The sequence below is a fragment of the Rousettus aegyptiacus genome, unplaced genomic scaffold (assembly GCF_014176215.1).
Source record: "Rousettus aegyptiacus isolate mRouAeg1 unplaced genomic scaffold, mRouAeg1.p scaffold_m13_p_11, whole genome shotgun sequence".
Classification (NCBI taxonomy): domain Eukaryota; kingdom Metazoa; phylum Chordata; class Mammalia; order Chiroptera; family Pteropodidae; genus Rousettus; species Rousettus aegyptiacus.
Window position 1 is genome coordinate 28,996,607 of NW_023416286.1, and position 16,293 is coordinate 29,012,899.

Below are 16,293 nucleotides of genomic sequence, written 5' to 3' on the forward strand. Positions count from 1 at the left end.
AATTGCTGAACCAAGCACCCCCAAAGCAGCCAGTCTCTATGTAGATTTAGACATCTCCAGGAGGCTGGGAGCCTAGCAGGCCCGAACCGATTATTCCAATCAAGTGTTTTAATTAAGCACTTATTGCCAGGATCACAGGAACAAGGCCTGCTCCCAAGTAGTAATGGGCAGTATATATATTTTTTAATTCTTCTTTACAGTGATGTTTGGCTTTATGGGGTGTATTTAACGTTTTTCTAAAGTAGGCCATGGGAGAGTCCCCCATGAAATGCACACTGCTGAGCTGGCAGTCGGGCCAGTGGACACGGAAATAAAAAAATAAAATAAAAGATATTACCATCTGAGTTGCAGATGAGTCGATACCTCAACAACTGTATGTATTTGCATCCTCCACTCTACCATACAAAAGCAATACAGGCTAGCCCAAGATTTAAAAAAAATATATAAACACACACACATTGGGTTGGCTTTTATTGGAATGCCTAGATGCAATCTATAGTCATCAAGTTATGGAAAATTCAGGTCACATAGAAAGTTAAGAAGGCAAATGAAAAGAACAATACAAATCAGACAAAATTTACATCTCAAAATATCATGAAAGCATTTTGACTGGCTTTGCCTAAAATACTTTGAATATCAATTCCTTTTTTGTAAGCTAATTCTTTTCATTATACAGTCCCCCAACCCCACCCCCCCAACTCTTAGAAAAAGGTCTTTTGTTTACATATTCCCCAAGGTCACTATTTCTTGTAAAAGCATGTCCAGATCACAAGTCTTTTTAGAAAGAAATAGGCTCATTATACCTACTAACAAGACACTAATTGGGTTGATTTGACTTCATCTAAAATAAGCACCAAGAGATACTCTAAATTGTTAGTTATCGGTGCCAGTGTAAAGGACCAGTCCATGTCGAGAAGAGGGTAAGATTATGATTTCACTTCTGTCATGTGGTACAAGCTTTTCATGGTCAATACATCAGAAACATTTCTGAGAATTTAGACTCAGAGCCTATTTCAACCAAAAGTACTTACAGCATGCTAAATAGAGTCCTGCAGAAATTCCATCCAACAGAACTGCAAACACCTAAGTTAACAGTTAAAAAATAAAATGTAAAACAGAGCCATGTTTATGTTGTTTGAAATCTCATAGTTTTCTAAATTTGGGCTTCACCATACTTGCCAAAGGATTTCCAGGATAAAAAATATTAATGCTAATCTGTGCTTTCATTCTAATAAAATATCAGCATTCATTAGAAGATTAATTACTTCGGTATGCTCTACCAAATACACAAAGACAGTAATAGCACTGATACTGTAAATTCAGTAGCTATTTTGAAACTTTCCCAGCCAATCTGTTTAATAAACACGCCTACTGTGCAATTTAGAGTATGTGATACATACAAAGCAGTTAGAAAATTATTTTCAATACATCACTTGAACCTTTATATTTACGACATGTTCACTTGCTATATTTTATCACCATTATACATAGAGGAAAACAGTGTGTACTATAGCTCAATGAACTGAGAAATATTTTCTAAAAATATTTTTGTGGCTGAATTTAGTGCTCGTGAAAGAGATTTGCGAAAGCGGCTGAACCGACACAGAAGCGCAGATGGCGGCTGTGCTGGGTCCCGCGCGCACGCGTGCAGGAGGGCACGGCTGTCAGTTCACTTCCAGCTGGATCTGCCACCCCCGGCTTCCCAGACAGAGCAGAGGCTGCCATTCAAACCAGCTCCCAAGATGGTTGGGTGTGTGGGCTTGCAGGAGCTTTTGTCTCCCTTCTTTTGTCCCTCTTGGTGACCGGAGGATCCAAACCCAAGACTAGCAGAGTGACCCTGACCTACTCCATCTGGCTCTCCCACCACTGCTGGGTTTCTGCTATCTTTCCTAGATCTTAAGACACATGTTTTTGGTCATGAATACATCAGATCCTTTCCTTCTAACACTTTCCGTGAGCATCTGATGTGGTCTCTAGCCTCCATCATGAAATGGGAGCTTCAAGGAACGGTAACAGTGAAAACCCTGTGGTTAATTATGTCAACTCCCCACCAACTTTTAGGGCCCAGAAAGGGCCAGAGAAACCCTCCTGCCTTTGTTTCTGTTTTGGTTTTCCAAATTCCACCAACCTTAATTTTCTACTGTGCCTCTTGGTTGATATTGGTGAGGACACTGGCCCGATGAGAAAGAGAAGAGAAAGGAGTTCTCTGATTAGCCACCCACTTAGGATTGCACTGTCCTACCCATCTAATGATAGAAAGTTGCACATTTTTCAACCTAATACAAAAATATTAACACTTCTGGACATTATAGGCATAAGTCGTTATATCTCTACAATATAATAATTTATACTGTACAGCTATAACATAACAAAAGGTGCAATCCTTTTAAAAAAATCACACAGTTCACATGTTTTTATCATTTTATTTTTAAGTATAAACTTTTTAAACACTTTACATAAATTAACTCCTCTGAGACTAATATTTGATGTACAGTAAATTGTAATTCATATAAAAAATCCATAAACAACTTGTCTCACATAATTTACAAAAAAATCAGGGTTTCCTTTGCTTATCAGTGACAAGGATTGCATTTGCCAGTTTTTTTTTCCCCCGAGGCAAACCACGAAAGCATTGTAAAATGCAATATGAAATCCCCGTGGAGCAGAAGTCACTCGTGCCAATGTCCTTTTACAAAGCAGCACAGAGAAAGCAGTTGGGTTGTCTATAAACTGTAATTTCGTCCCACATGTTAAAATGAACAGATATATATATCACATCCTATGCAGAGACTACTTCTTGTAAGCAAAGGTCGACAATTCGGTAATATTTGGAAACTCTGTAGGTAGGCATTTTTACCTTCGTTAAATACAGTGCCTCAAAGGAACAGATGGCCCCAGAGCAAAATGTTTAGGCCCCTTTTCCTTTCTTTGATTTTTTTTTTTTTAATACTTTCAATCCAACTGAGTGCAGCGATATGCATATGTAAACATATTCTTTAAAGCCGATCACCTTTAAGGTCATTCAGAAAAAGGTTTTTTGTTTTTTTCGTGGATTTTTTTAAAATAGCGGTATCGTTCTCGTGGAAAGGCTCTTCTGCGTCGGAGAGTCCAATTCGGATTGTGCTACAGACAAATCTGAGCAAAGGGGGTTAGGCTGGAGGGACGCGCGGCGCCCCGCCGTCCCTGTCCCCGCGTGGGCGGGGTTACCTCTTTCCGATCTCGCTCTGCCGCAGGAACTGGATGTTGTTGGCACTGTCGGCCAGCTCCGGGTACTGCTCCACCGACAGCACGTAGTAGCCGTCGTAGCCCTGCACCTTGCCGGCGCTGAGCAGCTGCCGCTTCTCGCCCTCCGTCCAGAGGCGCGCGCCCTCCTCGCCGTCGCGCACGCGCTGCTGCTCGCGCGCCCACGCCCGGGCGAGCGCGCGCTGCCGCGCCTGCTCCAGGATGCGCGCCTTCTCCTCGTCCAGCGTCATGCCGTAGCGCACGTGCAGCGCCAGCGCGCCGAACTGCATCTCCACGTCGGCGAACCTGCGCGTCCTGCCGTTGACCACGGTCGTGGACTGGGACACGGTCACGTTGATTCCGTTCTCCAGGGCCTTGCGGCCGCTGGTCAGTCGCAGCGTGCCTAGGTCGCTCTCGGGCGTGCTGGTCTTGATGAAGTAGTGCGTGTCCTTGCCCTCGATGGTGAAGTGCAGGTTCTCCAGGTAGAAGGCGTTGTTGAGCACGGCCGCCACCTTGATGCAGTCCTCGTTGGCGATGTTGAGCACGTTGGTCTGCACGCGGCCCTGGCTCACGGCTAGCATGACGCCCTTCCCGATCAGCGACTTGACCGTGGCGAACCACAGCCACGACTGCGCGCCGCCGCCCTTGCGCCGGCTCACCTGGACCTCTGCCATCTTCCCCAGGGACAGGAAAGCCTTGGCCTGCCTCGCCACTTGTTGCTGAACTCCAAAAATGGGCTGGAAAGCGAAACAGAATAGGGGCGGTTTAGAGAACAGCTGTAGCTCTTGGTTGCCAGGAGCCCGGCTTCCTGGCGGCTCTCTCACTCCTGACAAAAGAAAAAAAAAAAGTGGGGCGCGGGGGGCGGGGGGTAGGGAAGCGGCTTTGGTAAAGAGCTACGAGGCATTTATTAAAACCTCCATTGGTTCTTTAGAGATGAAAAGGCTTCAAAAACCCTGGGTGGAGGAATGCACTCAAGATGCCCTCCCCTCAAGCTGATCCAAATGTGTTTTGAAACGGAAAAAGAGGTAACTCCAACATGTATTAGTTCAGAGCTTTTTAGTTTCTAACATGGGCGAAATATTCATGTTTTTAGCTTTTCTCTTTCAATTTCTAGATGCCCTTTTCCCACGTCTACCCCATTTGGGGAACCCAGCTTATCAAGTCCTTCATCCCAGCAGCTTTCTCCATAGGAGGCTGTGGAGAAAGCAGCAAACACAAGGATTTGAAAGGCTGGGGGTGCTCTGGGCTGGAGCACTGCGTCCCATTTCATATGCTTTGAAGTGCCTGTACTTTAAGTAAACTACCCTTTCCTGGTGAACAGTTTTCAACTGAATTTCGCCAGTATAACTGCAGAACTGAAATGCACAAGGATGAGTGCACAGTGGGACAACTGGAAATGAGTATTTATTACTTTGGGAAAACATCTATTTTTTTTTTTTTTTTGGAGACTTGGGGACAGTGCACCGTCTATACTGACAAATGTTTTAAATTGGGGGCATCTTAACGCAGCCATTTCTTATAATACCAGATATTTGTCTGGTCAGTGTTTCCCAAATGGAAACATCTGTTTCGTTTGCAGCAGTGAAAGAAACATTTGTTTTTCTGCACTTGGGGCGGCCTCAATGTCTTTGCCAGCGATTCCCTAAGCCGTCCTTATGGTGTGCGTTTCTTGACAGAGAACCTGAACCATATTTAAAAGGCTGCCTAGGAAAAAAGTTGGCAAGTCCATTTGTAGAGTAAGACTTAAGTGTTTTCAGATATGTTGGAAAGTCATACACGATTAGGATGTGCTTGTTTAAATGCACCAGGAAACTTCACTGTATCTTCATGGCCCTTTATCAGTGTAGATATATTTGCAATTAGAAATGTTAAAATGGCTCCCAGACCCTGGAAACTTGATGGGTTTTGCTTTTTAAATGTAAAGATGACATCTGAAAAAGGAATTGCTTTTTTGTTAAGAATTAAACATGTATCGGAAAGCAGAGGTATTGACATTGTATATGCTCTGTGTGCGTGTTTTAGCCATGGTGCCTTTTCTCTTTGTATTCATTGAAATGATAAGAAATTGCTTAAGGGGGGGAAATTAATCTAAGAAACTCTGCACTGTCTCCTTATCATGGGGTAACCCAATTTCTTGATCTTTAATTATTCTTGCTTTAAGCTAGAAATTCTAGTGTTTTGTTGTTCATTCCTTTCTGATGTCTGAATGGTGGGAATTAAAAGTACCATTTTCTAAAATGGCAGCTTTGACTTTGCAATTTTCCATTCTTTTTTTTTTTCTTTTATTTCTCAGAAGTTACAGGCCTCCTGACCTGTTATTTTCAGGAAAATTCCATAAACACCTAGTTGTAGGAGCAGCCTTACCAGAGGACATTTTATTTTAATTGTTTCCCATGAAACACTTAATATTTTTAAAAAGGTGAATTTTGTTGCATTGTTTGTGGGCTGCTAATTTGTAATATGGATTCTCTCTGCCCTCCTGTTTATTGTATCTTTGCCTTCAGGTCCCAAGGGCCATAAATGTGGGTTCATGGGGTTCTCTGTAGGAACCTTGCACTAAAAAATGAGCTTTTGCATTTTATTACGTTTTGATAATGTCTTTCTATGTTTTTATTAGCATCACTAAAAACAGATTTGAGCTTGTTTCATAGACCCCTGTTTTGCTAAACAGAAACACAGATGGAAGTGTTGTTTTTCTTCCTGAAAAGAGTAAAAAAAAATTAAAAACTGTTTTGGTACACTTTTCACAAGGGTAGTTTGATTAAATATGGGTAAACAAGACACAAGTAAGCCATTTATCACCTTTTCATAGTTTTGTTTTTTGTTTCTTACCGGTATATCATCCCACTGCTGACTCTTCACAAGTTCATAAGAAGGCTCTGTTAAATCAAATTTGGGAACAGGGAATCCAGGAATAGCATTGTGCAGATGGAAGCCAAATGTCACCAGCCAGCTGTTAACATCTAGGAGAAGAATGTTCCAAATGAAAGGTGTTAAAGTTTATTCTGTGCTTTCATAAATTTAAATTCTTACCTTAAAGGAAACCCTAAATTCACAAATAATAACCCCCAAAAGAGTACATGTTTGCTTTTATTCTACAATTCAAAGCCTACTCTCTATTTTTAGACATGAAGACAACCTCAATAGCAGAAGGCTACAGAAAATACAGAGTCATAGGAACACACACTGGATACACTGTCATGTGTGCTAAGTTGCAGCCGGTGCAGTAATGATGAAAAAAGGCAGTAACGCTGCACAGCGGCAGGAAAGAGCCACAGTTGTTGAAAACAAATTGAAATTTGTTTTGTGCTTAGTAAAGTTTGCTCTCGAATAGAAGTTGTGTTACTAGCTTTCAAAAGTGACTGCCCAAGGATATGTGGAGTTCCACAACCCATTTTCTATTAATAAAAACCCTAAATTGCAAGTATTAAAATCAACAGTTGATTCTTAATCAAAGATGAATGCCGAAAGCTTGGTAAAGCTGGCCAAGGGCACAGAATTTCTGATTACCATCAGTCAGGACTTCAAAGGCTCACTGTGCACAGGTGGAGACAAACTTTTTTGGGAAAGAACCTGGAAACCTTTAAAATGGTATTTTAAAATATTGCCATGTGACTCCAAAAGCCATTAAGCTCAGAATAAGGCTTTCATTCTATTCTGGAGGTTATAATGTTACAGAACTACTCAGCAGGCTTGCAGCTTTATGAGTACAGTTGGGTGTAGATTATTTTATATATTAAGCACATTGCTGGAAAATTTGAAATTGCGTTTCACCTAATATATTTTATGCTGTTCCATCTCTCTTTTGATGTTTTTCAGAAAATGCTGTTACGGCATTCCCTGCAGTCCACGTTGCTAGGAGAAGATGGATTCAGGAGCTGTGGGCTTGCCCGCCTTTCAGTCAGCCCCGTCAACACCTCTTAAATAACCAGTGGTAAACTGCTTGTCAGAATGATGGAGAGCCACTGTTTCCTATTTCCTTCTCTAGGGCACAATCTCTCACCTCATCGCCAGGCTGGCAAGTCCTTTGTCCCGGCACCATATGGCTCTAAAAGCAGTGGTGTTCCCCTTCTTTTAAATGGAGGGTGGTGGTGGTGGTGGTAACAGTGAGAGGGACTTAAGTATTGAAAAGTATTGCCAAAATAATGGGACTTGAATGAAGATGTGTACCGAAAAATCCCGAAAGAGAATGCCACAAGGGTGTCGCTGAATTAGGATACCTAAAGAAGAGAGCTTTCACTTGGTTCGCATGGAAGAGAGCTATGAAAAGCTTTAAGAAGTCCTTAAAAGCAGGAGGTGGGTGTGAAATGAACAGGGGACAGCATTTTAAGAGCTGTATGGGGAACTGAGGAAACAGACATCTCAGTTTGCCTCAAATATTAAGCAAGATAAGAGCCTGTAGGAGCCTCTATCTAACACAAGCCAAAACAAAACAGAAGAACCCCAGACCAGTCCAAAAATAAAAAACAAAAACAGGAAAGAACCTTCCTCCAGGAAACATAAATGTAGTAAAGAGGTTAACTGTGGCAGTGTAATTCAGGAATGAAAGGTGGCAGCAGAAGGATTAAGAGTCCTTGGAGCAGAGGATGAGTGAAGAAGTCAGCTAACTAAAAGGAAGTAGAGTAGTGCCACTCAAGGTCCTTGCTCGGACCTTGTCCTTGTTTCATATTGTGGTTCTGTGGTGGCGGAAGTGGAATATTAAACTAGATCAGGCACTAAACTTGGAAAGATCTTAAGTCTGTACCCTGAAAATTACTCCATATTGGCAGGAAAATCAGTGTGTCTGTTAGTAGAGACAAAATTACACTAAAAGGCAATGAAGATAATAGGACAGAAGCAAGGACAGAAACAGGATTCATTGGCTAAGCAAGTGATGGGACAAGTTGTTCTTTATTGCCTCGAGGTGATGGTGGTGAAGAGGGTTAAACATCTCCCAGGGATGAGAAGGTGAGACACACTGTTGTGTTGCATTTCACATCGATCCTCTGCATGAGAACTTTACACATGTATAAAAGAAAAACCAACACCACATTTGTAAGGTAGTTACTTTTAAGGTAGAATTGCATAGATTATTTGTATTTTATACCATTAGGCAGACATTGTCATCCCCATTTCATGGTTAAGAAAACTGACTCAAAAAATGGACAGGACTTGTTTACGAAGCCACAGAACTTGTAGAGAGGAGTTGGGATTGGAACTCCATTTTGGAGACTTCAAACTCAGCATGTTTTCTGTCCCTCCATGTCACTACTTCCCTTCCTGAAGTGACTGGATTCCATGTCATTTCAGAAAATTGTGGCCTTGGGCATTGGCAGGCAGAATAGGAAAAACAATGTACGTCTTAGTTTCCCTTTGTGGTTTCTCTGTGGTTCCATAGAGAAATATATTTAAGAGGTTAGGCATTTGATTTTGCATGAATAAAGTGTAAAGTTAAAGAATGCAACTCCAATTATTTTGTGTATTATCTAGTATTATTTTGTGTATAATCTAGTGAGTACAGTAATTAAGTACTTGAACAAAATTATGCTTACCTGTGATATAGTCTTTCACATCATGGATTTTGCTTGCAGGGTTGTTATTCCTAAACATATACAGGTTAAAAGGAGCTGGGTCCTTCCCTATTCTCTTCCAGATTTCTATGTCAGGTGTTGTCCATCGTCCTGCCAAAATGTCATAATCCCTTTCTCCAAAGTGGATTAATTTTGTGAGTGGGTCATACAAGCCACCGTGAAATCCAATTACCAGTTGAAAGTCAATATTGGAGTCAAAATAGATTTCACCATATGCAGTGTACTGAATCTGTTTTAGCATAAGCCCATTGCTACTAAAAACTGCCAGCGGTGTTCCTGTGTTATCTGATGCGATGTAGAATTCATCCCCACTGCTGATTTCCATGGCAAAAAGATGTCCTTGGAGATCATAATAGAGAGAAGTAATTTCCGAACTTGAATGGTTGTAGACATGAGTAATCCTAGTGGGATAAGTTAGGTCAGCATAAAAAAACTGCAGGTGCTGTCCCAGACTGGTTTTGGTAGAAACACGCCTTCCCAGGCCATCATAACGATAGATCACTGTCCAGCCACTGCCTTTACTGTAAACTCGAGTTAGAAGCCCCTTGGAGCTGTACTCAAAGATCTCTGTGCCTCTTTGACGCAGGAAACCATCTTCATCTAACCGATACTGAACATCGCCCAGTCGAGTGATTCTGTCTCGCAGGTCATAGCGAAGAGGTGTCAAACGTGCACTGTTACTTGGGTTCAGTAAATGGAGGTTTCCGTTCAGATCGTAGTTGTAACGCCACATGATCTTTTCATTTAGATAAACTGTTTGGAGCTGTCCATCAACATCATATTCATACGCATATTTGGTAGTGTTGGCAAAGGGCCCTATTTTAATCTCTCTTTTGGTTACTCGACCCATGTTATCATATTGAATTGTAATCCAGTACATGAGTGACCTGAAGATTTCATACTGAATTTCCTTGATGCGGCCATGAGCATCAAAGTGCTTCGTATAAGTCATTACAGCTGTGGAAATGATCTGGTTAATATCATAATATATAACTCCAAACTTTCCAAACTGCTCGACTTTGCCAGAAATGTCATCAAACTGATAGAGATCAATGGGTAGTGGAGTTTCATTGATGACACCCTGCATGCTGGTCACTCGAAAGCTGTTGTCATAGCTGTAGTCAAATCTCGCATTTACCATCCCATCTTCACTAAAGCGGAAAATCTGTCTGTCAATCAGGGGGCCAATTTGCCTGTATCTAATGGTGCAAATAAAACCATCACTCTGGAGGTTTACCGTTTTTAGGACTCCTGCTGTTTCATCATAGGTAAAACTGACTCTTGTGCTATCATATAAAATTTCTGAGAGCCTGGTCTGCCTTCTATACTTGAATAAGACCCTCCGACTTGTACCCAAGAAAGCCGTTTGCAGAAGCAGCCCTTCCTCATTGTAGTCTGTGATGACGGAAGCATTGCTCTCTGGGGGGTTGTATATATTGCGATAGTAGCCAATGGATCGGATGGTCTGCATGGTGTGGCGAGCCACGCTGGGCATGGTGATGGCAGACAGCCGGTCCCACATATCATATTCAAAGATGTACTGCCGCTGGCTGTGAAGCAGAAGAACCATGGACTGCAACAAGAGAACATATTGTTATCCGATATTTGTGAACGGGGGAAGCAAAAGCAGATTTAGTGACCACGGACACACAGAAACATTCCGCTCGAGAAAATGATTTTCATTTTAATTGAGTTATCCTTGACCTTACATGCTGTTAATGATTCCCTGCCTAATTTGCTTGGATGCTAAATTGTGAAGGGTTCTGCAATTAATGGCTCAAGATTCATAATGTGCTACTCGTCAGGATTGTACCATTCTTTTCCAGGAACTCACAGCCAAGCGGCAGATTGTCAATAGATCTGGATAAGTCATAATGCAGGCACAGGCAAAGCTGCTTTAAAGACAATATTTTAAGGAGAAAACAGCATATGGGAAATGCAATGCTATCCATAATTAGCAATTATTTAGTGAGGTGGCTTTCCCCCTTATTTGATTGAAGAGGCACTCAAATCATGTTTCAATTTCTAGTGGATTTGGGGGAGGAGCAAAGCATTCAAAATATCATTTTATGAAGGAGAGACATAAACTTAGCCCCATGGATAGCATCAACATCAACAAACACTGCTAAATTAATCACATGGAGAGTGAGAACTATAAATGCTCTTAAAAGAAATATGGACCCAGATATGTTTTGCTTGCAAAGTTTTGCATGGCATTTTAATGACAATAAAACCTACATTTTGAAACTTCCTTTTGTGAATACCAAATCTGACTTGTATCTCAGGTGCTATAAAAATGGTTTCTGAGCTTACATACTGCTTTGGTGCTAAATTATGAAGTGAATACGTATATAAGGTAAGCTTCGCTTATTTTGCAGGTAATTGCAGAAAGACAAAAGACATGAATTTATTAGGCCAACATGAGAGAAGGTCAGCCCAGAAGCTCACTAGTCATACAGCGCGAGCAGCTCCTCCCTCTGAGGAAGTTCCCTCTGAACCCTGTTAGACCAGATGGAAAGATGGCAGAGCTTCGAGGAAGCTTAGGTCAGCAACCCTCCTGGGGCTTGTGCTTTGCTTTTGACATATAAATGCATAATCCCTTGTCCAAGGCTCATTCTTTTTATTGTCCACTATCTTCAAAAGCAGTTTGCATGACTTGGGCTTCTGCAGGATTTCCTCTGTGGGCAAGACTAAGGACATATTTTGTATGCAGGCTGAGTAGTGAATGTCTTGAGCGTTGTTCCTAATGGTTTGCATTCTTTCGGGGGGTGGGGCTTGGACTATTGTTGAATTCACAGGAATCAGTACTGAGTTTTACAATCATTTAAAATCACATCTGATGGTAGTTAGTAAAATATACTTGTTTTGCTCTGATTAGGTTTTGGCTAAGTGTGTCTATCCTGGCAAGGAAATGGAGATAGTTTGGGTGGATTTAGGGATTTTGGAGAGATGATGAGAAAGCACTTGTCGTCTTTTCTGATCCCCGCTGATGTGTGAAGGTGATCTCAGTTACTGCCTGTGTCATTTTCAATGACATGCTCCTTGGCTCCCCCTCAAACTTTTTCAGTCGCATTCTGATCAGTATTGATTTGGGGGTCTGGGTATTTATGTTTCTGTTACTCTTCTCTGTAAAGTACTTAGGTTGGGAAAGGTGTTGCAGAATGAGGCCTTGGTCCACTCCATCTCTTCAGGGAGATGTCTTGGGGCTGAAATATTTTCCCGGTGTCAAAAGTTGTTCCCAGAGGTATGTGTGTAGGGGGCTTACTCTGTGGAGTGACTAACTGTAGAGTGGGGTGGTTAGTATGGAGGGAAACCGTCACCTAACAGGCACAGCCCATCGTCTCAGGGGTGAGTCTCTTTTAAGATTACGTAGCAGGTTTGCAAGAGGACAGACTGGCAAATAGGGGCCTCACTGGAAGCCCCCCAGAGCTAGGATGCCTGATGACAGGTAGCCTCTGATGGTGAACTGTGACTCCGAAGCTGGTTCTCAGGGAGAGCAGCTATGACAGGCTGTCTGGAATGAGACACACGGCTCCAGTGCGGGGTCAGGGTGAGATGCGGGGGTTGTGTAGACTAGAACCTCTGAGGAAGAACAGTGTGCAAGGTGAGCATGACGATGATGTGGATGTGAGTTTCTGGAGGCAAAAGTTCTGTGTGAAGCAAGTTAGAGTGGAGAACTCGGCAACCGCTCAGCTGCGTTCGTTAACTCAGGCTGCTGCATGACTGGTGGTGAGCACTCTGAGGTCTGGGAGGTATCAGGACTCAGAACTGAACCATTTTCTAAGGCTACCGTTTGTCTCAAAGGCAAATGAAGCATTCCATGAATACGTTCCTTGGTGGATTATATTTGATTATAGGGAGATGGTTCTTCCCTTTCCCTTCCTTTTTCTTTTACCTTCATTTTCTCTTGGCCCCAGTCACTACACCAAACCTCACATTATATGACTTAGCCTTTTGCACATGTGTAACTTTACGTCTCTTTTGGTATTGTACATAATCCTTAAGAATGGGGAAAAGCCTAAGCTAGGACGCTTGCCTTTTATATGCAGAAGAAAGGAGAGGTGCCAGAGAGTACGTGAAATGTGACTTTCTAAAAAGTAGCCTCTTTCAGTTAATAGAGCATAAATAGGATCTACATGCTTTTTACGGTTATGTTGAAGCTCAGCCAGCAACAACACAAATCTGACAGTGTTAGCTGTGCTAACACAAGGCTCTCTCTTAAATGAAAGAGGGAGCATGGAGATTATTTACAAATGACTTACATGCCAGAGGTCTAATTTGCAATGTTGTTGATGTATAAGCTTGGCAGGTGGACAGTGTTATTGCTTGTTTGTTTACAGTATAAATCACTTAAAAGGGTCTCAGAGAGTAGAACTTAACTAAGGAGAAACTACTTTACTAATGCAGGAATTCATCTCTGCTGTACCAATGTGACTTACATATTGATACTCAGAATAATAAATGGAACTCAGTCACATGCCAATTTTTTCCCCTCCTTAATGCTCTGGGGGATTGCTGAAAAACACTAGACACTGTGTCCCTATTTTTACTGTCAGTGTGCAGACATACCTTTTCTAAGTATGTGTAACTCCACGTTTTACCATCAGCAAAGACCCGAGATACAATCCTCCCCTGTCCGTCATAATCTACTTTCTCGCTGGTAGTTCCTCGCTGGATGCTGGCAATTTGACCTGTGGATGAATAGGTGACATTGACGGCCATCAGCTTGCTGCTCGGCAGCCAGAGAGTTGGGTGCCCTGACATGTCGTAGGCGATCCTTAGTAGAAATTTACGGTGGTCATCATAGATCTTTTCTGTCTTTGTCGTTCGATCAAAGTCAACCGAAAGGAGGTTCCTGCCATTAACCTGTTACAACACAAACAAGATGATAAAATAAATCATGCTATTCCAATACTAGTCCCTTATTACTCTGCAGAGCCCCCATTATTGTTTAAACACCATTTATGGTGATTGATTCTCTTTGTCAGTAAATTAATTTAGCAACTTCTTGGGTACAAGTGCAAGGCAGTAGATTAACTGCTCTTTTAAAAGGTTTCATTAGGCAGAAAGACAGCCTGGCATTTATTCAAAACCTTTCAATTACATTTTGTAAACTTAAACACTGATAAGAAAATGTATTTGCTTTAAAGTTTGTTCAAAAGATGTGAAGGTGGTAAACATGACATCTCCATAAATTACTCAAAACCCCTCCCTCATAAGCACTGGAAAATAATTGCTTAGTAGATTAATCATGGCTACGTGAAATACAGGAGTGGTAAATGTGACTGTAGCCCTTTGAAGAGCAGTTAAGTATAAGCTGGAACCCATATTACTGTAAATTATTAATGAGTTTAAATAGCAGGAGGTTACAAACACGATTGTTTTTTGGCCAAGTGCTGAAATGTCACAACGTTTTTGAATGCCTTTTTCTTCAATAACATCTGGTTAGCCGGCAGGGACTTGAGATCCTTTACTCTCACGTCTACACGGTCTGACTGTTGTGCCTGATTTACAAATCTGGCACTGAGTTCTTGTGATGGGGTCTCTGCGTGGCTCTGTGCCATGTCCAGAACCTTTGACCACATTCGGCCATGCCTGTCTGTGATCCAAGGCATACACAAACCAGCACTCGTCACTAGTGGGAACGTGGCCTTGGTTAAATTCTACTTTACAATGGCTCAACAGTCCAACAGTGTTCACAGACCGGGGAACCCCTCAGAGTGAGGCTGGGGCCTGTTCCTTCTCTCGTCCTCTGCAGCACCTATGTGGTGATGGTGGCTTGTATACACCAAAATCTTCTTAATTATTTGGATTGTGAAAAATTAAATGGGAAAATCTTAATTTTACATGACCATGTCCTAGCTAGAACCTTCAAAATGGACATCAGCTGTTAAGTTATACACACACAAATATGTAAATATATGTGTATAAACATATATAATATTCATGTATATTTATGGAAAATGTGGTATAAAACTAATTTGTGCATTTTATCATTGACATTAAACAAGGCCCATGAAAAAATATTCTTAAGCTTAAACTTTTCCAGTTAGCTATTCACGGGGAGTATTATGAAGTATTAGGAAGGCAAAGATATGCTCTAAAAAGAATTCATGCCTTATAAGCAGAGTGATTTGAGGAAGAAAAAGCACCCAGAGAGATGATTCACAGAAAACGAGAAAGCAGAGCCCTGGATGGAAGTTAGGAGACCTTAATTTTTGGTTCTATCATTTAAGATCTGCCTGGTGTGGGTTAAAAAAAAAACAAACAAAAAACACTACCATAGCAAAAAAAGCACGTATTGGTGTGGGGCGTATGCGCATGTGTGCACACTGGGAGGAGGAGGAAGTCAGGAGTCAAAGAGCCTCATCTCCATGCCTGACAGGGCCTAGAAGCAGCATGACTCGGGCTTTTAGCCCCTCTGAATCTGTTCTGTCCATCTGTAAATAAGGAGGTTACACTAGAGCCTTCAGGCTCTGTCTTTCGATGATTTCCATGTGATTTTGACTAGCCAGCTGAAGGCTCTGGGCTTCCGTTTTCCCATGTGGAAACGTCCGCATATTAGTTGCTCTCTGTCTTATGTGGACTTTGTGAAACTTTATAAGTATAGGTTTGCAGAATGCTTTGTGTACTTTGGAAAGAACCTACTAGCTAATGTTACAAATATATATTGTAAAGTCTGTAGAAAGATATCAAATTAACTCAGTGAACTGGAAGAACTCAGCTCTTCGGCTTATATTTGCACAAATTTTTGATGTCTTAAGAAGAGATTTTGTACAATTCAAATGGTTTCCCAGGGCTCATGCATTTTTCAGATTGTGATTGAAAAGAAAAAAAATCCCCCGAATTGTTAGATCTGCCCCTTTATTCCTTCCTCAGGTTATCCTAGCTTGTGAAGAGCCCGCAAGGCTGACTATGCAGTTTCCCCGAACTATTTTGCCCACACAGATTTTCCCCATCTGTTTGTATTTTACTTTGTATTCACTTTAATTTGTATCTCAATTCTTTATTGACTTCCTTAGCCCTTCTTTATCTTTGCAATATTTCCTGTGGTTAGAGCATAAGAAATCTGGACTGCAGATTTGCCATGACCGTTTGGTTCCTGAAGGGAGAAGGGCAAAAAGAGAGATCTGGAACCTCTTCTTTTCATGGTCCGCACCCTGCTACCGTGCTTCTGATTTGTCTTTCGGTTCGTGAGTATGGCTGCACAGCCACCAGGTGAGCGTCTAATGGTGTCTTTACTGTTGCCATCGTGTGAGCCACCATCCTAAACATGTCACTGTGTGGACACATGTGAGACCAAACATCTGGATAGAAGTTAAATTGTTCTTTTTATCCAGACAAATATCACACGTCATGCTTTCTTCTTCTTCTCTCAAACTGAAGTAATGAGGAAAGCATTAGAACACTGTTGTATTTTCCCCATGTTCCCAGCACAAGCCAAGGTTTTAACCATTTATTACTGTTTCCAGACACCAGCCACTGGGATTCGATCTGTAAA

At 41.7% G+C, this 16,293-nt stretch overlaps 1 protein-coding gene across 11 annotated transcripts in view; it reads right to left on the reverse strand.

Annotated features, from left to right (window-relative positions):
• Positions 1 to 456: 456 nt before the first annotated feature.
• The window catches only part of TENM3 (teneurin transmembrane protein 3), a 766,204-nt gene continuing 750,367 nt past the window's right edge, over positions 457 to 16,293 (reverse strand). For 9 of the 11 annotated variants that reach the window (XM_036228685.1, XM_036228689.1, XM_036228687.1 and 6 more), the window contains 4 exons: positions 13,362 to 13,658; positions 8,754 to 10,365; positions 6,055 to 6,185; positions 457 to 3,959 (listed from right to left, as the gene is read on the reverse strand). In XM_036228685.1, coding sequence (XP_036084578.1) covers positions 3,204 to 3,959; positions 6,055 to 6,185; positions 8,754 to 10,365; positions 13,362 to 13,658 — 2,796 coding nt within the window. In that variant the 3' untranslated portion in view covers positions 457 to 3,203. The remainder of the gene's footprint in view (positions 3,960 to 6,054; positions 6,186 to 8,753; positions 10,366 to 13,361; positions 13,659 to 16,293) is intronic. The other 2 variants (XM_036228682.1, XM_036228690.1) reach the window with 2 other exon arrangements.